Source organism: Nothobranchius furzeri, chromosome 13 (assembly GCF_043380555.1).
Source record: "Nothobranchius furzeri strain GRZ-AD chromosome 13, NfurGRZ-RIMD1, whole genome shotgun sequence".
NCBI lineage: Eukaryota > Metazoa > Chordata > Actinopteri > Cyprinodontiformes > Nothobranchiidae > Nothobranchius > Nothobranchius furzeri.
This window is the reverse complement of record NC_091753.1, coordinates 64,569,332-64,592,193: the sequence shown is the minus strand read 5'-3', so window position 1 is coordinate 64,592,193 and position 22,862 is coordinate 64,569,332. Positions and strand designations below refer to the sequence as shown.

At 42.8% G+C, this 22,862-nt stretch overlaps 2 protein-coding genes across 2 annotated transcripts in view; both read left to right on the top strand.

Annotated features, from left to right (window-relative positions):
* Window positions 1-6,927: 6,927 nt before the first annotated feature.
* sidt2 (SID1 transmembrane family, member 2) overlaps window positions 6,928-22,862 on the top strand; it is a 60,642-nt gene continuing 44,707 nt past the window's right edge. Inside the window, exons 1-2 of the mRNA XM_015976893.3 lie at window positions 6,928-7,376; window positions 7,452-7,573. Of these exons, the coding sequence (XP_015832379.3) occupies window positions 7,140-7,376; window positions 7,452-7,573 (359 nt within the window). The 5' untranslated portion in view covers window positions 6,928-7,139. The remainder of the gene's footprint in view (window positions 7,377-7,451; window positions 7,574-22,862) is intronic.
* LOC139062559 (putative per-hexamer repeat protein 5) lies at window positions 10,893-12,709 on the top strand. Its single transcript, XM_070543773.1, has 2 exons — window positions 10,893-12,116; window positions 12,309-12,709. The coding sequence occupies exons 1-2, from the start codon at window positions 10,979-10,981 to the stop codon at window positions 12,707-12,709; spliced, it is 1,539 nt and encodes a 512-aa protein (XP_070399874.1). The 5' UTR covers window positions 10,893-10,978.

The window sequence follows — 22,862 nt, the reverse complement described above, 5'->3', positions numbered from 1 at the left end:
GCTATTATCTGTCTCACCGAGACAGATCTCAGACAGATCCTGAAACGCTCCTGCCTGACATTTTTATTTTATTCACGGAAAAAAATCAGACTAGTGATTTCTCTTGGTGTTCAGTTTATACATTCAAACAGCACAGCACTCTATTTAAACTACTTACGTGTAAATCTATGTTATTTGTCCATCCATCCATTTTCATCCGCTTATCTAGAGTCGGGTTGCGGGGGCAGTAGCGTCGAGAGGCCCAGACTTCCCTCTCCCCAGCCACTTGGGCCAGCTCCTCCGGGGAAATCCCAAGGCGTTCCCCAGCCAGGTCCGGTAAGAAGTCCGCTCCGACAGCTTCTGGCATTTTTAAAAAGTATCCCAGGGGCACGGTAACGGTCGGAGATGTTTAGTTTATTTCATTTCTGACTATATAAAACGATTTCTTTGGTTTTAAAGTGTGAAGTAAACTCCGACGAAGTAAAATCCAAGCCGATCCCGTTTATTTTGTTAACATTTGTTGCCTGCCAACATGGCGTCTACTCTCTGAGAGTCACGTGACGTCCGGAGCTCTATACACCACCACAATGGATATGAAATGTAACCAACAAGATGTGCTTTAACTGCAGACTGTCAGCTTTTATTTGAGGGTATTTACATCCAAATCAGGTGATCGGTGTAGGAATTACAACAGTTTGCATATGTGCCTCCCAATTGTTAAGGGAACAAAAGTAACGGGACAGAATAAGAACCATAAATCAAACGTATACATTTCAATACTTGGTTGCAAATCCTTTGCAGTCATTTACAGCCTGAAGTCTGGAACACGTAGACATCACCAGACGTTGGGTTTCATCCCTGGTGATGCTCTGCCAGGCCTCTGCTGCAACAGTCTTCAGTTCCTGCTTGTTCCTGGAGCATTTTCCCTTCAGTTTCGTCTTCAGCAAGTGAAATGCATGCTCAGTCAGATTCAGGTCAGGTGATTGACTTGGCCATTGCAAAACAGTCCACTTCTTTCCCTTCAAAAACTCTTTGGTTGCGTTTGCAGTATGCTTTGGGTCATTGTCCATCTGCACTGGGAAGCGCCGTCCAATGAGTTCTGAGGCATTTGGCTGAATATGAGCAGATAATGTTGCCAGAAACACTTCAGAACTCATCGTGCTGCTTTTGTCAGCAGTCACATCATCAATACATACAAGAGAACCAGTTCCACTGGCAGCCATACATGCCCACGCCATGACACTTCCAACGCCATGCTTCACTGATGAGGTGGTATGCTTAGGATCATGAGCAGTTCCTTTCCGTCTCCGTACTCTTCTCTTCCCATCACTCTGGTACCAGTGGATCTTGCTCTCATCTGTCCGTGGATGTTGTTCCAGAACTGTGAAGGCTTTTTTAGATGTTGTTTGGCAAACTCTAATCTGGCCTTCCTGTTTTTGGGGCTCACCAATGGTTTACATCTTGTGGTGAACCCTCTGTAATCACAATGGTGGAGTCTTCTCTTGATTGCTGACTTTGACACAGATACACCTACCTCCTGGAGAGTGTTCTTGATCTGGCCAACTGTTGTGAAGGTGTTTTCTTCACCAGGGAAAGGATTCTTCGGTCATCCACCACAGTTGTTTTCCGTGGTCTTCCGGGTCTTTTGGTGTTGCTGAGCTCACAGGTGCATTCCTTCTTTTTGAGAATGTTCCAAACTGTTGTTTTGGCCACGCCTAATGTTTTTGCCATCTCTCTGATAGGTTTCTTTTGTTTTTTCAGCCTAATGATGGCTTGCTTCACTGATAGTGACAGATCTTTGGATCTCATCTTGACAGTTGACAGCAACAGATTCCAAATGCATGTAGCACACTTGAAATGAACTCTGGACCTTTTATCTGCTCATTGTAATTGGGATAATGAGGGAATAACACACACCTGGCCATGGAACAGCTGAGATGCCAATTGTCCCATTACTTTTGGTCCCTTAACAAGTGGGAGGCACATATGCAAACTGTTTAATTCCTACACCGTTCACCTGATTTGGATGTAAATACCTCAAATAAAAGCTGACAGTCTGCAGTTAAAGCACATCTTGTTCGTTTCATTTGACCACCATTGTGGTGGTGTATAGAGCCAAAAATGTTAGTATTGTGTCGATGTCCCAATATTTATGGACCTGACTGTATATTAAGATTTAAAGCAACAATATTTAACCCTACACATGCTGTAGCAAGAAGGGTCTTCAACGTCTCCTGGTGGTCCAAAGGTCAGCAGCCAGACTTTTAAGATGCACCAACAGAAGAGCTCACATCACCCCTGTTTTAGCAACTTTACACTGGCTCCCTGTCTTCTTTAGGATTCAGTACAAAATCTTGGTCCTTACAGAGCATTACATGGTCAGGCACTCGATTATATTGCCGACTGCTCCTGACAGTGCCTCAAACTAAATTTAGGACCAGAGGTGACCGGGCCTTTCAGACAGTGGCCCCCTCACTGTGGAACGCTTTACCAGTGACCCTGCGAGCTCTAACTACTACTGAGTCTTTTAAAAAGCAGCTGTAAACACATCTCTTTAGGACTTTTATTGATTTTATTTGGCTGTTGTTATTATTTATTTGAATTTATTTATAGCTTGATTTTAATTTTCTTACGCTTTATAGGTATGTTTTATTGCTCCTACGTCGGGTTTTATGATGATCCGTTTTACCTTCCAAAGGTGTTCTCCATCCCCAGTGAGTCGTGGAGGATGGCTGCTTATACTGAGCCAGGATTCTCTGGAGGTTTCTTCCTGTTAAAAGGGAGTTTTCCTCTCCACTGTCGCTGCATGCTTGCTTAGTATGAGGATTGCTGTAAAGACTCTGACACTAGTCAGTGACTCGATGCAACCTGCTGGGTTCCTTATATAGGAAATTTTTTACTGATTGGCTAAATGAACTGACCTGGATTAGAATGTTTACTGTGTGAAGGTCCTTGAGACGACTCTTGTCGTGATTTGGAGCTTTATAAATAAACTTGAATTGAATTGAAAGCTTTCCTTATGCTGATTGTCTGTTATTATTTTGTGGTGTGAAGCACTTTGTGATTCTTTCTGTAAAAGGTGCTAATTAACATTACTTACTTACTTCTAGCTTAGACGTGAACATGCTATTACAGTAGCCTTTTCTAGAACAGATGAAAACATGTATTATCATCTCTGTCAGTGCGCCCCAGAGCAGTTGTGGCTACAGTGAAGCTCATCCCCATCAGCGTGTGAATGTGTGTGTGAATGGATGAATGATACGCTGTAGAGTCCCCTGACTCTGAAAGGCATTTTACAAGTGTGGCACATTTATCATCTATCTCTAGCTCTTTCTTAAAAACGATAAATGACCTGCACTTGCATAGCGCCTTTCAAAGTCAGAGGACTCCAAAGCGCTTTACTTAACAGTGTATCATTCATCCAATCACACACATTCACTCCCAGGTGGTGATGAGCTACAGTGTAGCTACAGCTGCCCTGGGGTTCACTGACAGAGGTGAGGCTGACGAGCACAGGTGCCACCGGCCCTTCCGACCACCTCCAGCAGGAAGGGGGGCTGAAGTGTCTTGCCCAAGGACACAACAGCAGACTTCTCCTCCAGGAGTTGGGCTCGAGCCTGCAACTTTCCAAATGTTCGACAACCCGCTCTACTTTCTGAGCTACTGTGGCGAAAGTTTTGAAATATTTCTTAATTGGAAGAGACAGTTGTTGACTGATTAGTGAGTTGTGCCAGAGACATATCAGAGTCAAACGCACCAAGGTTGTGGACAGTCAGTCGAGCTTAAGAGGTCAGTGTACCCAGGCGGTCTTTGATTACTTGGAGTTTAGTCCCAAGAGCGATGATTAAGAGTCTCTGTTTTGCCAAGTTTAAGCTGGAGGAAACCTGTACTCAACCAACGCTTGATTTGGAACTGACAAATGAAGACAGCAATCACAGTGATGGTTTATGCCACTAGGAGAGGCATCGTTATGGATTATCAGCTCCAAGCCTCACTTTGAAGCTGCTCTCTGCTGTAGAAGGCATCGATTCACATCATTCTGTGATTTACTTGCTTTGAGTTGAGATAAAACAGCCAATCAGTGACTTGATTATCAGTTTGCAAAATGTTTTCCAAGTGGAGGAAGGTCTGAATGATCTAGAATGCACTAGTTTTTAGAGGAAATTAATTCAGGGGGAAATCACAACTCAACAGCGCACCCTAGAGGACAGCAGGAGAATAAACATTAAAGCTAAAGTGGATTTTATTCAGTTAATCAGCTACAGAAACAAAAGAGAAGAAAGTTAATTATTAAGTTAGACAAAAATTTACTCTAAAAAATAAGAGTTTTAATTCAGCCATCATGCTTATCTGTTTTTATTTAGTTCTTCATTTCTAAACATTTTAACACATTAAAAGCTAATACAGGTTAGCACATCACTCATTTTAATAGTAGTGTAATTTAATGATCATTATCAGAATCTATTATTTAGCAATCATCCAACGTCTTCTATTGATTTAACACTGTTTAAACCCAATTATGCAAAATATAAACACATAAATGGGCTGTGCAGTGGTTAGAGTTGTTGCCTTGCAGTAAGAAGGTCCAGGTTTCGATTCCCGGCATGGGATCTTTCTGCATGGAGTTTGCATGTTCTCTCTGTGCATGCGTGGGTTCTCTCCGGGTTCTCCGGCTTCCTCCCACAGTCCAAAAACATGACTGTTAGGTTGATTGGTCTGTCTAAATTGTCCCTAGGTGTGTGTGCATGATTGTTTGTCCTGTGTGTCTCTGTGTTGCCCTGCGATGGACTGGCTCTGTCCAGGGTGTACCCCGCCTGATTGCCCATTGACCGCTGGAGATAGGCACCAGCCCCCCCGCGACCCTGCGTGGACAAAGCAGGTTCAGAAAATGGATGGATAAACACATAAATTATTTTTCATCCATCTGTAGTGTTTTATTTAAACTGTTTTAAGCTTCACGATTCACTCAATTAAACACACACACACACACACACACACTCCTGCACAGGAGCCGAGTTGTCTGTATTTAAAACTGGGTTTTGAGAGTATAAAGTGGAGATGTGATATCCCGTCTCTCACATCCACTCCCATTGGCTGCCGTCTGCACTCCCTCTGTTCAACTTGAAATGAAATAAGGAGCTGCTCATTTGTCCTCACCTCCACCAGCTAAAATGCTAAACGCTAGGGTGCCCGTGAGTACGCCTGAAGGACCCCTGCAATCGTCACATAAAAAAATAACCATCTTCTTTTGGTGTTTAATAAAACATAACATTGCTTACCCCTTGGAGCTGAAGAAGAATGAGGGATTCATGAGCAGTGCGGGCGACATTTTCTCCTGCTTTTCATAATTGCTGACAGCTGCTCAGGTGGCAGGGTAAAACTGAGTACCCAGCATGAGGTGAGGGCGCTTTTTCAGAAATGTTACAAATGAATCTGAATTGATTACAGTTTTATTTTTATTTTTTCTCTCTCTTTTATTTTCATTTATTGACATTAAAATAAAAATACAGAACTAAATTGCTGCAAGCCAAAATGAAAAAGGGGACAGAAAGAAGAAAAATTTATGTTGTCTGCCCCTTTTAACTAAAATAACATTAATACAAATGAAACAATCATATGATTCTTAAAAAAATTTGAACAATATTGTTTCTGGACTGGTTGGCCGACACAACCTCAACCCATGAATTGAAAAAAAAGAAAGAAAACAAGTTACACAGAAAGAAGCATCAAGTTATAGACCTATATACATACATATATACACATATGCATACAGAGACTTGTTTCCTTTTCCCTTTTTTTAATTTAATTTTTATTTTTTCTTTCATCCCCCACCCCCTCCCCTCACACATTTATGTAACAGATCTATAAAAGTTAAATCATTTCATTTTTATCTCTTTTTTGAAAGTCAATACAGTTTTTGCATTCTTGATTTCAGTATTTAATTTGTTCCATATTTTAACTCCATATATGGACACACAATGTTCCTTTACGAGTAACCGATGTCCAGGTATGTTAAATAATTCATGTCCCTTTAAATCATATTTACTATGTGTTTTTGTAAATCTTTTGATTAAACCTGCAGGTGCGTTCCTTTTGTTTGCTTTATACATACATTTTAAAATATTGTAATCCACCAGATCATAGCATTTTAGTGTTTTTAATTTAATAAATAATGGATTGGACGGATCTCTGTAGTTGCTCCTTGTGATTATTCTTACTGCTTTTTTCTGTAAGATGTAAATGGAATTTGTGTAAGTTTTATATGTTGTTCCCCAGATTTCAATGCAGTAGTTCATGTATGGTATGATCAGTGAGTTATATAACAAATATAGTGAATTATTATCAAGTAACCCTTTTGCTCTATGTAACAGTGCAATAGTTTTAGATATTTTAGTTTTGACACTGTTTATATGCATATACTGTTGATCTAAAGTGGAATTACCCTGTGGAAACTGCAATTTTCCATTTTAGAGCATTTTGAAATTGTTAAGAGTCGGTCAAATATGGGAAATTTCAATTTGTTTTTGTTGGATTCACATGTTAATTCAAAATACAACTACTCTTTAGAAATATGACTTTTGCTTTTAAGAGCATTCTGAAGTCACTGAAAGAGTAGTTCAAAAATGAAAATTCACAGGGCTTTGACTTTGAAATCCAAAATAAGATGGCCTTGATATGGACAGGGCGCAAATAGTGAACAAGCCTACATTATTTGTTATGTTCTTAAAATATCTGATAATTCGCTCGAAGTTTACTTTTATTTTGAAATCCGGTTTCCACATCCCTTCCCGTAATACTTTGAATAGACGGGGAACCGACAATAAACTGGAGGCTGGCTTGACACAGGAGTTTTGTTTTGCTGTACAACTTCCGGTTTTCAGATCAGAGGCTCCAGAACCGTGAACAGTTCTAATCTTAGCTCTCTTTAGCGTTTGTAAATGAGCGCGTTTGATGTGTTGTCGCCTCTAAACCGTGTTTTTGACGGCAGCTCTGACATTTTGTTCCGGACACGAACCTACCAGCAGCTATTTTGTTTGCTGATTCGGGGGAGCTGTCGCGTTAGCTGCTAGCTTAATGGGGTGGAGTTGTGTTTTGCGTTGCCATTACAGGCTAGAGTAAGGTCAGGTATCCGTTCTCAGGTGGACAAGACGGCGTCAAACATGATGTTGCTACGGATCTGCAGGAAATCTCGCCATAAAGCACATCGTTGGTTTCGAGCTGCAATTGTGCTCCTGCTCTGGATGTGTGCGATCCGGTCTATCTGCTGCGCCGCAGCGGCAGGGGAGACAAAGCATATCGTCCAGAAAGAGGCCGAGTTTGACATAACCTATAATGACTTGGTTACCAGTGACAACCAGACCATCTATGCGTTCAACCACACCATCTCCCGGAACAAGGTGAGTCGGCAGACAAGCGGTGTCCCGTTCCCCGGTGCTAAGTTCGGGTTGGTGACCCTTCTCTCCGCCTTTCAGACGGAGGGGGTTCGTGTGTCTGTGGATGTGCTGCAGCAGCAGGTGGAGAGTCCATTTCTGTTCGTAATCAGGCAGAAACAAGCCGTGATGTCTTTCCAAGTCCCCCTCATCCTTAGAGGCCTGTGAGTACAACACAAATACAGCTCCACGTGCTGGGTTGGGATCCAACACTCAAACAAGAACAAACTCCCCCAAACTGAACCAGTAATAAACAAACCCATCAGCCTCCTTCTGGCCCGTTTCTAGTTCACACTTTATTCCAGATACTATCCCAAAATAGCAAAATCATTTGGCCCGGTTTCGCAAAACGAACCCGGGCCAGTGTTGGGCCAATACCGGTGTCGGTACAAGATCTGCTCGGGTGCAAGATCGGCTCGGGGTCCTTCGACTGCCGATGACGTCAAAGTACGGCAAACCGACTCGGACAAAATACACTACACATCTATACTGTTGGAAAGAATTTAGCAGTTTCGTTATTAAAATAATGTTTCTTAAGACGTAAGTTTGTGTTTATAATGGTATTTGTAAAATAAAACACTATATTGTATTCATAATGTTGAACTCCTCTTTGAGCACATCCCTTGAAGGATCATAGGTATTAGCAACACCTGTGAAATTGTATTTGCAGGAAAGAAGTGTGTCCCGTTTATTTAAGTATTTTGTGTTTAGAGTTTTTGACGTCTTGTCCATGAGTAGTTCAGTTACGCTCATAGCTGCTAGCCAAAACTCTGGAGTTCAAAGTTTTCTGGCTTTACTAAAATACCTGTCTGTACTTATTTGATTGATGGTAGTTTTACTTTCTATTAGACTCCAAATGTAATCATTTGGCACGTTTCTAATTCATAATTTTCAATAATGTAATCGGCGATATTAGCATTAGCATTCCTATGGGTTTTTCCATGTATATTAGCATTGCGCTAACCACTCGCTGCCAAATTGCAGCCTTTGAGATTAGAAAATCTCCTTTTGTCACATCGCAATTTAATTGCACATGCAGTTAATCGTTCAGCCCTATTATACATGCAGCTCTATGCTAAAAGTGTATTTTCAAAGAGGTAATGATGGATTTCTTTGTAAAAGTTGTCCATCTTTCCAATAGAAAGATTTGCCTGGACCAACGTAACGTGATTACGTAATTCCTTGAGGTTCATGTTCAGCCAATCAACTACTTAGACGTCATCGGCAGTCGACGGACCCCGAGCCAATCTTGCACCCGAGCAGATCCTGTACCGACACCGGCGCTGCGCAGATTCATTTTTCCGAATCAGGGCCGAAACTGGACCAGCACAGGGCTGAATGTGGATTTTTAAGTTGACATCCAGTCCTACTCTGGCTAAGTTTCAGAAGAAATGTGGACCACAACTGGCCTGAGTCTGGCCCAGCTCCATTCCAGATCCAAATATGATCTGACCACGCAATTTAAATCAGAATAATGAATTTAAATATTTAGGCAACAATATTCATTAATGAAAGGACATTTTACATGTCAAATGCAAAAGTTTATTCAGCATGTTTCTTTTTTCTAAACACACTCGAATGGTCCAAAAGCTTTAAAAAAATAAATAAATAAAATAAAAAGGCTAAAAAAACAAGAACATTCTGGTTGTTTCAACAGGAGTCTTCAGTTTCCAAAAGGCACCTGCCAAAACAAACAAAACAAATATTAAAAGTATTTTACATTAGTTTGCTGTTACACTTAATTCTACATGACTAGGTTTTATGTTCTGTGTTTTGTTAGATTTAAGGTAAGGGTTAGGGCTGCACAATATATCGAAAAATTATCGTCGTCGTGATAACAGGACGTGCGATAGGCCCATCGCAAAGCATGTCAAAAACGGCGATAAATGTTTGGTTCAAACATTTCCATCCGTGTCATACATCAGCTTTTTGTAAACCAGCTCTTTTATGTGGAAGTATTATTTGACCAATCAAATGTAGTCCTTCTGATATGCGGCAAATCAGATGGGTCCGTTCACGTAATACGCCCGCCCCCTATGTAGACCCTTTTGGAAAGCAAAGACCCGAACAGAGTAACCCCCAAATTCCACTACCTCCGCTCCGCTCCGACACGAACGCTGGAGCAAAATCGGTCCCGTGCGCCGCCCTCTGTTCCGGCGTTCGGCAAAAATAGAATCGATCCTATTTTCGCCGGACGCCGGAGCACCTCCGCAGTAAATGGACAGGAATCACAACCGCCCAACAGGAAAAGGAGCAAGCACAACTTCCGTTTTTCACAATAAATCAATAAACAAAAGGTGTTTTTTGTTTCATATGCACAGGTTTAACAACTTTTAACAACTATCAATGGCGGCTGAAGTTTAAATGCACAAAAGTAAGCCATAAATACAGTTTCCACTATCAAAGTAGTCACACTTTGTTGATCCAAACACTGCTGATCTCTACACACAAATGATGAGCAGATTAAACAGTTCATGCCGATGCTTCTCCCACACAACGGGTGTTTGGATCTAACTTCCGCGTTTATTGCTCGGACTGTATCGCAAGATCTCGAAAATCCCGCGCATGCTTGTTTGCCCCTCTCAGGTCTCCGCACCGGAGCGGAGCCGTTGTAGAGCGGGTACAGTAAAAATTGAGTTCGGAAGCGAGCGGCTGCGGAAGGCGGGGGCAGACCGGAGCGGAGCGGAGGTAGTGGAATTTGGGGGTTAGTGGCGCCGTTCCCTTGTTCGTCATGCTGGCTCAGAGCAACGAACGCACCTTGTGCTGAGGTTTCTGGATTCAGCGCTGCTTTCAAACGTGAACGTGAGTCCGCTCTGTGTCGTTAAGCAGCTGATAATAACCGGGCTGACTCCGACACGTGCCGGTGAACCAACCCACCTCCATGTCGCTAGTGCTCCACCGGGTGGTGATGTTAGCCCCAGGCTCCGGTTAGCTTCCAGCTAAAAGGCTACAGCACTCTCCACCCAGTCCCACCCTGCTAAAGAGGGCCTGGAAAAGCTCCCCCACACATCAAAGTGATTTTTCATTTATGAGCTTTTATAACCTTGTTAATCAGGATAGTTGATTTGCTGCTGCACATAAACTGTCAGTCAGAAGCTCTGCTAGCCGGTTATCTTAGAGGAGCTAGTTCAATTTGTTAGCTTGTTATCAGAATCATAGTTGCAGTTTCATCATCTGAGCTGCTTTTTAAGATCTAGGTAAACTTGTTCAATTTGGGGTTAAAAACAAATGTTTTCACATATTTTCCATGTAGTTTTTTTGCCAGTTCCTTTTCTGAAAGGTAGACAATTGTTTTTCTCTTTCCCTCAGAAAATCGTAATATTCTCCTAGTTTGGCCCAGCACAGTTCACTTCCCAGTTACAGCAACAGCCTTATATCATAACCACATAAGTGGAGAAAATGCTCAGTAGCAATGAGAGAATTTGCTGTTGCATTTAAGTGATGTTAACTATTATTTAACATTTAAACTATTTATTCTAAAAACCCTGGTAAGGGATGTTTTTCTGTATTTGGAGCATCAGAAAAAGTTTTAGGGTGGAGGTGATGTTTTAAAGTCACTGAGAAACTGCATGCATGCAGTTTGTTGTGTTGCTGCTAATACAGTAGCGGGTGCAGCTGCTAATACAGTAACAGGTGCAGCTGCTAATACAGTAGCAGGTACAGCTGCTAATACAGTAGCGGGTGCAGCTGCTAATACAGTAGCAGGTGCTAATACAGTAGCAGGTACAGCTGCTAATACAGTAGCGGGTGCAGCTGCTAATACAGTAACAGGTGCAGCTGCTAATACAGTAGCAGGTACAGCTGCTAATACAGTAGCAGGTACAGCTGCTAATACAGTAGCGGGTGCAGCTGCTAATACAGTAGCAGGTGCTAATACAGTAGCAGGTACAGCTGCTAATACAGTAGCGGGTGCAGCTGCTAATACAGTAACAGGTACAGCTGCTAATACAGTAGCAGGTGCAGCTGCTAATACAGTAGCGGGTGCAGCTGCTAATACAGTAGCGGGTGCAGCTGCTAATACAGTAACAGGTGCAGCTGCTAATACAGTAGCGGGTGCAGCTGCTAATACAGTAGCGGGTGCAGCTGCTAATACAGTAGCGGGTGCAGCTGCTAATACAGTAGCGGGTGCAGCTGCTAATACAGTAGCAGGTGCTAATACAGTAGCAGGTACAGCTGCTAATACAGTAGCGGGTGCAGCTGCTAATACAGTAACAGGTACAGCTGCTAATACAGTAACAGGTGCAGCTGCTAATACAGTAGCGGGTGCAGCTGCTAATACAGTAGCGGGTGCAGCTGCTAATACAGTAGCGGGTGCAGCTGCTAATACAGTAGCAGGTGCTAATACAGTAGCAGGTACAGCTGCTAATACAGTAGCGGGTGCAGCTGCTAATACAGTAGCGGGTGCAGCTGCTAATACAGTAGCGGGTGCAGCTGCTAATACAGTAGCAGGTGCTAATACAGTAGCAGGTACAGCTGCTAATACAGTAGCGGGTGCAGCTGCTAATACAGTAGCGGGTGCAGCTGCTAATACAGTAGCGGGTGCAGCTGCTAATACAGTAGCGGGTACGGCTGCTAATACAGTAGCGGGTGCAGCTGCTAATACAGTAGCGGGTGCAGCTGCTAATACAGTAGCGGGTGCAGCTGCTAATACAGTAGCAGGCGCAGCCGCTAATACAGTAGCGGGTGCAGCCGCTAATACAGTAGCGGGTGCAGCCGCTAATACAGTAGCAGGCGCAGCTGCTAATACAGTAGCGGGTGCAGCCGCTAATACAGTAGCAGGCGCAGCTGCTAATACAGTAGCAGGTACAGCTGCTAATACAGTAGCAGGTGCAGCTGCTAATACAGTAGCAGGTACAGCTGCTAATACAGTAGCAGGTGCAGCTGCTAATACAGTAGCAGGTGCAGCTGCTAATACAGTAGCAGGTGCAGCTGCTAATACAGTAGCAGGTACAGCTGCTAATACAGTAGCAGGTGCAGCTGCTAATACAGTAGCAGGTACAGCTGCTAATACAGTAGCAGGTGCAGCTGCTAATACAGTAGCAGGTACAGCTGCTAATACAGTAGCAGGTGCAGCTGCTAATACAGTAGCAGGTGCAGCTGCTAATACAGTAGCAGGTGCAGCTGCTAATACAGTAGCAGGTGCACCTGCTAATACAGTAGCAGGTACAGCTGCTAATACAGTAGCAGGTGCAGCTGCTAATACAGTAGCAGGTGCAGCTGCTAATACAGTAGCAGGTACACCTGCTAATACAGTAGCAGGTGCAGCTGCATATTATTGCAATAAAAATGTTATGTTGTAATGGAATTCATGCATTAGTTTTTGTTTGCTTTGAACGCAGAGCAGACGTCACACGCCAGATGACATCAACACTGCATACTTTGAGCATGAGGGAGGGAGTGTGTGACTGTGTTTGTGTATGACTGTATATGTCAGGTGGGGCCTTTGACTCCTCTCTTCTCCTGGGACTTCTTGTGATGATATAGATCTTCGTCTCCCCTCCCCCTGCCACACCTGGTGTGGGGTGTGGTGCCTTGGTCTGCCTGAGTGTTCGTATGTCCCGGGCCAGGGGGTTTAAGGTTTTTGGTGTCTGCCTGATCAATCCCGGTGGTTGCCTGGTGGGGTCTGGGTCCCTGGGCTCTGCTGGGTCCCCGGCGGGGGTGGTCGCCCCTGGGTCCCGGGTCGCTGGGTCCCGGGCTCGGCCGGCTAGGGGGTGGGAGGCTGCGGGCGGGCCTGTGGGCTTGCCGCTGATATCTCCCAGGACTCTGCCGGCTGCTGGTTGTGGCCCCCGGGGGCGATCCTCTGTGCCTCTCGAGAGGTGCGGGGGCCTTTCTGGTTGCAGTCTCCTTGGGGTTCCTGTGTTCTGGGGCAGCGCCTGGATCTCTGGGACTTGGAGCTCCGCCCCCATCTCCTACACATCTTTGGGGGGGCAGATCTGTGGTCCCTCACACTCTATTGGACGCTCCTATAGAGAATCCTTACATAAACCAGCGCGTGTACACACACAGGTGCTCACACGGTGCTCTCAAAAGTATGGGCTTGGGCACGTTCAACACATGTCTTAAGGCTGTCGTTGCCACTAAATGCACTGTGATTTATTATCGTGTGATTGTTCAGTTAAACAATGTTGATTTTATATTTCATCATCAGGTTAACACAGTGATAGCTTGTTCCTGTTGTATTGTTGTGTGCAGGGTCCGAAATTAAAATTTTTTACTCACCGGCCAAGTTGGCGGGTAGATGATGAAAATCTACCGGCCAAGCATACTTTTTACCGGCCAAAATTCTACATGATTTAGATCTACCTAAAGCATGTAATTCTATATTATGTTGATTCCAAACAGAGTGACAAAATAATTAAAACTTCAATTAATAAGAAAAACAACTCTTTTGTCATTTTTACTATTTATTTATTTATTTTTAGAGATGTTTTTATGAACTCTTTCATTGAAATCTAGTCAGACTCCTTGTTTTCTCTGTCCATGAAGTCTGGCCTCCTGCTTCTGACACCGTCTTTGTGCCAAAGCATTACAGCCTCATTTGGGTCATAGTCCTTGATCCCTGGAGAACACAGCTGCACCATGAGAACATCTGAAAGTGTGTCAGGGCTAGGGTTGTCACGGTAACCGGTGTAGTGGTAAACCCCGGTAAAAAAGTTGACAATAATAATAACCGTCTTGTTTAAAAAAAATAATTATCTCGGTGGATTACCGTGGCTGCGGTGTAGGCGCGATGACCCTTACCAGCAACCGTATGCCGGCGGCACATGCTCACTTTGTTGTTTACGACCAAAACTTTCTTTAAGCTAAAGCTGAAATAATGGCAGGAGGAGACGGCAGCACTCGGGACATTTATTATCCCTCAAAGAAGACAAAGTCGGAAGTACGGACATTTTTTGGATATTTGAAGAATGCCGAGGGACAGTTGTCTGTGAAAGGCAGCAACGCTACGTGGCCATCAAAATGTAGCCATTGTCTCACAACTCCGCCATCTCCGGTTCGCCACTTTTCACAAAATCTTCTGGTTGCCACTGGTCCTGGTGGTTTTTCTTCCAGTTCGACGAGTTTTCCTTTGGAAGGCTGGCTGACTCCAGTTTAAAACCGCCACATTTCACCGCTAGTTTTAACACGAAGCTAACCGCTAACTTGATAACCTGAATGAATGGGATAGGTGGAAATGACGTTGGACGCGGCGCTCACGTTTCGCGTACGTTTGTGTACGTTGCTTGCAGGCGGGAGGAGTATCAGAAATCTGTGGAAGATGACTGATAAACATAACTAATTTGGTGCAAACCTTTACTCGCCAGGTGGCAGGTAGAGCTCAAAAATTTACTCGCCAAATGGAGCAATTTGCTCGCATTTGGCGAGTGGCGAGTGTTAATTTCGGACCCTGGTTGTGTGTCCCATTTTTTCTGCTCTTTCTCTTCCTGCAGGTCTAGAAGCAGACTCTTGTTCATTATTGTTTATTTTGAAAGCAGCGCTGATTCCAGAAACATCAGCACAAAGTGCGTTCCTTGCTCTGAGCCAGCATGACGAACAAGGGAACGGCGCCGCTAACGCGGTTCGGGTGTTGCTTTCCAACAGGGTCTACGTAGGGGGCGGGCGTATTACGTGAACGGACCCATCTGATTGGCCGCATATCAGAAGGGCTACATTTGATTGGTCAAATAATACTTCCGCGTAAAAAACAGAGCTGGTTTACAAAAAGTTGATGTATGACACGGATGGAAATGTTTGAACCAAACACTTATCGCCTTTTTTGACGTGCTTTGCGCATAGCCTATCGCACGTCCTGTTATCGCGATGACGATAATTTTTCAATATATTGTGCAGCCCTAGTGACAAAGTTGCTAAGTTAGCAATGATTTATACGAGATGTGCTTGATTTGCAACCCAGAGAAGTGTTGGAGTTAGCTGCGAGGAAATGGCAAATAATCGACTTGTTTTTATAATCATCCAAACTAGGGCTGCACGATATTAGAAAAACCTGCAATTTGCGATAACAGTGATTAATATTGCGATAAATAAAAACTTAACTCAGGAACAAAAATAATTAAAATACAAAGAAATAAACAGAATGACAAAAAATCATAAAAACGAGAAAACCAAAAGATGTGAGGAAATGGAAAAAGAAAATGAACAAGAAAAGGCAATCAGTGGATCCCGGGAAAAGCAGAATCACCAGAAAGAGCAGAGTAAAGCTAACTCAGGCGGGCATCTGACCTATGAGAACCCACCCAATTGGCTAAATGGGTGAAGCGCTCTATTTGATTAGTTAAAAAAAACATCATGCTTCCGTTTGATTGACAGATTGCATTTTGTGAAGCAAACATTTGAGCTGACCATTCATTGCGATATTTATCTGTTATTTGTGATATGCATATTGCGTATGCTGATATCTCGATAACGATATATTTGCGATATATTGTGCAGCCCTAATTCAAAGCCCAGATTATAATTTTAATTAAAATTCAATTACTTGAGCAGCCCTACTATACAGGTTTGTAATTATAAACTTTCACATTGAATATTGGGCCATTCCCATCTGTACCGGGTCGGCCCGGGCCGGGTAGCATGGGTTGTTTACATATCTGGGTGGCCTGGTATTTTTCCGGGCCAACCAAGGCTCATTCTCAGCCCTCTTCTGGAGGGGGTCTGCTTCAGGCCGACCAGGGCCAACACACCCACTGCTGACAGCAAATTCACACCTTCCATTAGAGCAAGCCTCTGATTGGTGGGTAGAATCAGCCCACATGGGCTTAAGACAAGGATGTGTGGAGTCAACCGGGCCAGGCTGGGGCCGACTGGGGCTACCCGGCCCAGGCCGACCCAGTACAGATGGGAATGGCCCATTAGTAAGACAAGTTATCAAAAACGGTGCAAAATGAGTGTAACACATGTTATTTGTAGTTCTTGTAAAACTTACCTCAGAAATGACCTCTTTGGCTGCTGAGTGGTCTTTCCAGCCACCTCTGTGGTGTGATGCAAGACTGACAGCATAGGAATGCCTGTGTCAGCTGCGTGCTTGTTCCAGGCGACACCTTTTTAAAGGAAACAATCTGCCTATAAGACCCACAATCTGAGGTGAAAGGTTTGAGGCCAATAAGCTGGATTTGAACACATCAAAGACTTCTCACCCCTTCTTTCCACGGGAGCCGTCAGCAGCACGTTACTGCAGCAGCACGTCTTGCCCACGTAAGCTGCTGCTTGGCCCTTCCCACTAGACGCGAAGCAGCAGGGGAGCAGCTGTCACCGACAGAGCACGAAGTCACACGAGTGACTTCGTCAGTAAACACAACAACAAGCAGGAGAAAACTACAACATGGCTCCAAAAGGTTTGTGTTTTATGTTCTGTCCGTTTTATAATCGCCAATACGGACCTGAAAAACAAAGGAGACCGCTAGCTAGGTGATAACTTCTCACGGGGCCGCACAGGTGGTAACGTCTTTTAAAAGTAAAGCATCCGGAAGGCAGTACGTTTCTTTATTCTGAAAATCTTCGCTCCGTTTCCACGTCCGATTTCCTGTCTTTCCTTCCCCAAAAATGTCGAACTTGACCCGTTTCAGAGGCGTCGCGTGTAGAAAACCGGCGCGTAAAGGTCGCGACATGCTGCTCCTGAGACGCGGCCGACTCGCGCTGCTGACGGCTCCAGTGGAAAAGGTTCTGTTGACCACAGCGGTTCCTATCAGCAGCTATGACGTGCTGCTGACGGCTCCTGTGGAAAGAAGGGGGCAGACTTCTCAGTTTACATCATTTGTATAAATATGCAAAAATCTCACAACTGTTTTTGTCATTATGGGATGTGTATAGAAGACTGAAGATGAAATGAATGATCTAGTCTGGGAATAACATAAAAATAATGGGAAAAGTGACTCCTGGATGTATACTTGGAGGTGGCTCAAAGATGATTCATATGTCCTGCTGGAAAAGGGAAATACTCCAATTCTGCTTATATTATTGAACTTACTGATCAACAAACACCTGCTCTGCAAATCCTTGAAAGTCCTATTCCCATTCACATCCATCCTGTTCATCTGTTCTGGGGCTGCCACTAACGATTATGCTACAGGCTAATTTACCGACTAATTGGTTAGTCTAAAATGATGCGTTTTGTTTAAGATGATAAAAACAATTTAGTTTCAGCTCGTTTTATTTTCAGCAAACTTAAACATTTATTTCTCAAAACATTAATTTATGGAAGTATAACCTTGCAAATAAAAATCACCCCTGTAAATAAAGTGCCAATTCCAACAAAAATCTATTTACCTTTTATGCAAATAGAATAAGGTTCATTCACCATATTTAAGCTTTTAACTACAGACACAAAGTAAACAAAGACACCATTTTGGCATTAAGAAAACGTTGTAATACATTTGGGTAACACTGTAGTTTAGGGAACACAAATTAACCATTAACTAGCTGCCAATTAATATGCTTATTAGTGGACTGCTACTTCTGAATTAGTCATTATCAAGCTATTATTAGGTTCTTATTACCAATGCTGTAATTCTAATATTAACAGGACATTAATTAAGAGTTTTATCAAAATAAGCCATTCATAATGGTTTGTTAACTGAAAGTAAATGATTTGTTGCTGATTAGCACACATACCAATTAGCTCAAATCAATATGTGGCTTTTAAAGAAGTAATTCAAAATATTATGTTCTGGTATTATGTAAATAAACATGGAACTCTACATGTTAATAGAGCCTAATCGACAATTGTAAGCAAGAATATGTTCCCCATTCTAAAGTCAGATTTTGGTCATACCTACTTACTAGTAGTTTAGTATTAATTAAACACTTAAAGGCAAGAATATGTTCCCCTTGAATGACACGTCCACATGTTCTGGACTCAGACCGGCTCTTTTCTTTGAGACAATGTTTCCAGCTGAGGAAAAGAGACGCTCAGGAGTTAAAGTGGCATTGATTTTAGCCTGCCGTCTCACATTTTCATCTGTAGACTAGAGTTTAAAGAGTGACTAAACCCCAAAATAACTTTTTTTTTGCTAATTAACTGTATAATTGGATCTTTACAAATGCAATCTTTCTGTTTCTGTGCATTTTGACATGTTTGAGTGAACTTGATTAAATCTAGAATGTAGGTCAAGTAGGGAGGCATTGGGTCCCATTTTTTTCAAAGTCTTTAGTATGACCCAACCAGGAATTGAACCCTGATCTCCCAGTCTCAGGGTGGACACTCTACCACTAGGCCACAAAAAGTTTAGAGTCATCCAATGTTTTATGTCCTCAAGACAAGCCTGCAATCTACCCAACCGATTAGGTTCATCAGGGTTAATGGATAAATATAACTGAGTATCGTCAGCATAACAGTGGAAGTTTATCCCATGCTGTCTAATGATTTTACCAATTGGGAGCATATATATAGTAAAAAGAATTGGTCCAAGCACTGAACCCTGTGGTACTCCACAAGTAACCCTGGAGTATGAAGAAGATTTGTCATGTACATTTACAAAATGAAATTTTTCAGACAGGTGGGATTTAAACCAGCCTAACGCTGTTCCTTTGATCCCTACAACATGTTCAAGTCTTTCTAAAAGAACATTGTGATCAACTGTGTCAAAGGCAACTGGATCAAAACGGTTCAAGCACAGATGAGGTTCTACAGTCACCTCTGATGCTGCCTCACTTACTGAGGAAGAAGAAATCGCATTAGGGAGGATGCAAAAGATTTTGTTTCTAATAGAATTAATTTTACTTGTAAAAAAATCCCATGAAGTCATTGCTGCTGAGGGCTAAGGGAATAGATGGCTCAGAGCTATGATTCTGTGTAAGTTTAGCAACTGTACTGAAAAGAAATTTAGGATTATGCTTATTCTCCTCAATTAATGCTGAGAAATAAGCAGTTCTAGTTTGTCGAAGCTTATTTTTATAAAGCACAAGACTATTTTTCCAGGATAGGTAGGCCTCCTCATGGTGCGTAGAGCGCCATGTTCTCTCCAATTTCCTAGAGTTTTGTTTTAAGGCTCGTAAATGAGAATTAAACCAGGGAGCCAACTTCCTGTCCCTAATTACCTTCTTTTTTAAAGGGGCAACATCATCGAATGCCACACGTAAAGAGGAATTAACATGATGAACTAAGGCATCAATTTGTGAGGGGCTAGAAATGAAAATATTGCCCTCTGCTATGTGCCTCTGAGATGCTGAGGACAGTAAAGATGGAACAGTTGATTTAAAAGATGCAACTGCGTTGTCAGATAGAGACCGACTATAGTGAAATTTACTTTCATGTCTCGAGAACTCAGTTATAAAAAACTCAATGGTTATCAGAAAGTGGTCCGATATATATGTATTGTGAGTAGGGCTGGGCGATATGGCCTAAAATTAATATCACGATAAATTGAGGATTTCACCTCGGTAACGATAAATGGATGATAACTACAGGTATGCACAGAAACAAAATTTGTCCACTAGATGGGGCTGTCACGTGTATCGTATTGAGTCACATTTTTATGTGACCCAAGGTGGTACAGCTTCTTAAAGGGACATAAACACTGCCAATTTATCGACATGGGACAAATTATCACTATAAGAATCAGAAATGTAGATAATGATACATTTTTGATTTATTGCCCAGCCCTAATTGTGTGTTTGGATTATTATGCTAGTTGTGGTCATTCCTTTTAGAATAATTATTTTTCTTCTTTTCATCTTTGTTGCTTTGCGTTGGTTATTATTTAGTTCTTCTCCTCCCTAATTTTCACAGAGGGCGGTAATTCAGCCATGTTTATTTTTACCGTAAAGCCTCTAATACAGGCCGGTATTCAATTAAAGGCCGGGTCTCCAATTTTGGCCGGTGTCGGAGTCAGCAGAGGTGAATAATGGCCGGTCTTTTATTGTGGCCGGGTGGAATGTGGTAATAAGCAAGAATGAGCGTCTCAGCGGCAGGGTTATAGTCCCCAAATCAACCAGCAGGTGGCAGTAGAGGTTCGCGCAGACTTTTATTAGGCTTTTTCTTCAACGCTTTGTAACGCTACAGACACGATCCTCTATCACACTCCTACCACACAGAGTCACGGTGTCAGTTAACCATGCTAATTCAACCCGCTCCACAGAACACACATCACCTTCCCTGTGGCTTACATAACACTCACACAACACGCAAATCAGCACATAGGAACTAGCAGAACGATAGGAAACACATATAACACAATACCCAGAATGCACCTGGCTTACAACCCCAGCCAGGTCATTACACTATCAAGTTCAAAGAGAACGTGCTGATTATGCTGCAGAACACTCTGGAGAGCAGCAGTAGGGGGTGTATGAACTACTCAACTTCACTATACAGTAATCCCTCGCTACTTCGCGGTTCGTTCATCGCGGATTCGCTGCTTCACGGATTTTTTCTTTGGAGCATTTTTCAGGGGGAATTCGCAGATTTGCGGTATTTTTCACTGATTCGCGGTATTTTTCTATGCGAAATATCAAGAAATTCTTGTTTTTTTCATCAATTTCATCATAAAATGCACTTTTTGTAATAAAACTAAAAAAAACCAAGTAAAAAAAATTTTTTTTCTTGAGTTTTACCCACAAAAAGAGAATGTGATCATACGATAATTCAATAGGGAGCGTGGTTTCACAGACGCGGAAGTGAGAGCGTCGGTGAAACGCCGGCTGATCTAGGAAACCCCCGAGCGTTCGAGCGTCAACGAAGTGACACGGAAATGCCGGGTTTCCAGAAGTAAGTAAGATAACTTACTATGAGCTGATAGTTCGTTGGATTGATCGGTAGGTTGGAAACTCCGATCATGAATCTGAAGAAACGATGACTGAGTGGTGAGCTGGAAAGGCGACTTCCGTTTATAGCCGCAGTTTGTGACGTAGGTGCGACGTGGAGGGAATCCCCGCGACCGTAGGTACTGACACGCGATCGTTCATGTCGGTTCATTTCCTTTAATGTTTTCTATCTTTTATTTGCGCCTGATGTGTATCGCTGCTGTGGAGCGGGGCGCTTCACCTTGTCCTCCGACGCACAGATCACTGATGCGGCCTCCAAGCAGGGAGCGCTCCGCTATTTTCGCGGTCGGTAGATCTGCCTCCTGAGCATGGCCACAGTAACAATCAGGTGTCGCCACCTCAAAAACTAATTTAACACGCGATCGTTCATGTCAGTTCCTTTCCTTTAATGTTTTCTGTCTTTTATTCGCGCCTGATGCGTTTCGCTGCATGCTGTGGAGCGGGGCGCTGCGGGCATCACCTTGTCCTCCGATGCACCGATCGCTGATACGGCCGCAAAACAGCGAGCGCTCCGCTGTTTTTGCGGTCGGTAGATCTTTTAGAACTGCAGTTCAAAGGTAACTCATAAGGTGAATATATATGAACCCAGGTAGCAGTTTTTCTTTAGGATTGAGAGGAGATGCAGGAAGATAATAAACAGGCAGGACAGAAAAATAGTCAAATAAAAACAAGTTAGTTTTTGTACCTGCTGGTTGCAACAAACAGACACCATTGAAGGTAATCAGAAGTGAGGAACAGAAAATGAAATAATTATTTTAATGTTTAGAGCAGCAGGAACTCCGAGAGGCTGCAGGCGCATCAGTGAGTTTGCGGCCGCTGCGCAGGGGGAGGGGGGAGAGGGCTGAAGCAGGGGGAGGGGGGAGAGGGCTGAAGCAGAAACTACCGTAGTTAAAAGAAATGGGTTTAACTTTGAAAATGTGGGCGCAATTTTAATTGTCAAAAACTCCAGCGAACCATTAGTTCATTTTGCTCAAATAGAAATAGAGGCCTGCCTCTAATACTGGCCCTCCTTCCAATAAAGGCCTGGAGCTTGATGAGCTTGAGTCAAATACAGGCTCGGGCCTGTATTAGAGGATTTACGGTATACATCTAAGTAACCACCTTTTGTTAATAAACCTTTTGGCCATTTCCATGTATTCATCACCTTCTTTCCATACACCATCCTTTACTTTACATCCTTTTTAATTTATATTATTTTATTTTCCTTGTGTTCTCCCCCTCGCCACTCCTAGATGCCAAAGGGGATGCAACAAGGATTATTATGCTAGCAACAGAGTTTATATTGGTCACCTATGAAATAAAACATTTTATAATTAGAGCAGATTAAAGATGCAGGAAATGGAATTTTTTTTTGGAATTAACCTTTTCACATTAGAAACTAGAAGGGGAACCAATTTGATTTGTACAAAATAAACAACAGTAAATGAATAAAATTAAACGGGAAGAATGAATAAATTAAATTTATCCAAATTATTGAGAAAAAATATCTAATTTTAAAATTATGGCCATGCTTGCGACACTCTAAACTACCTCATCATGCATTTTGCCACCAGGGAGCTGCAGGTAATCTACAAATTAGCCCCGGTGGTGTGTGCACATTTGCTTTATGTCAATTTAATATCACATTCTTGAAAACAAACACCTGTTGCAATATACAAAATTAATCATTAACAATAAATACATATCATTTTTGAA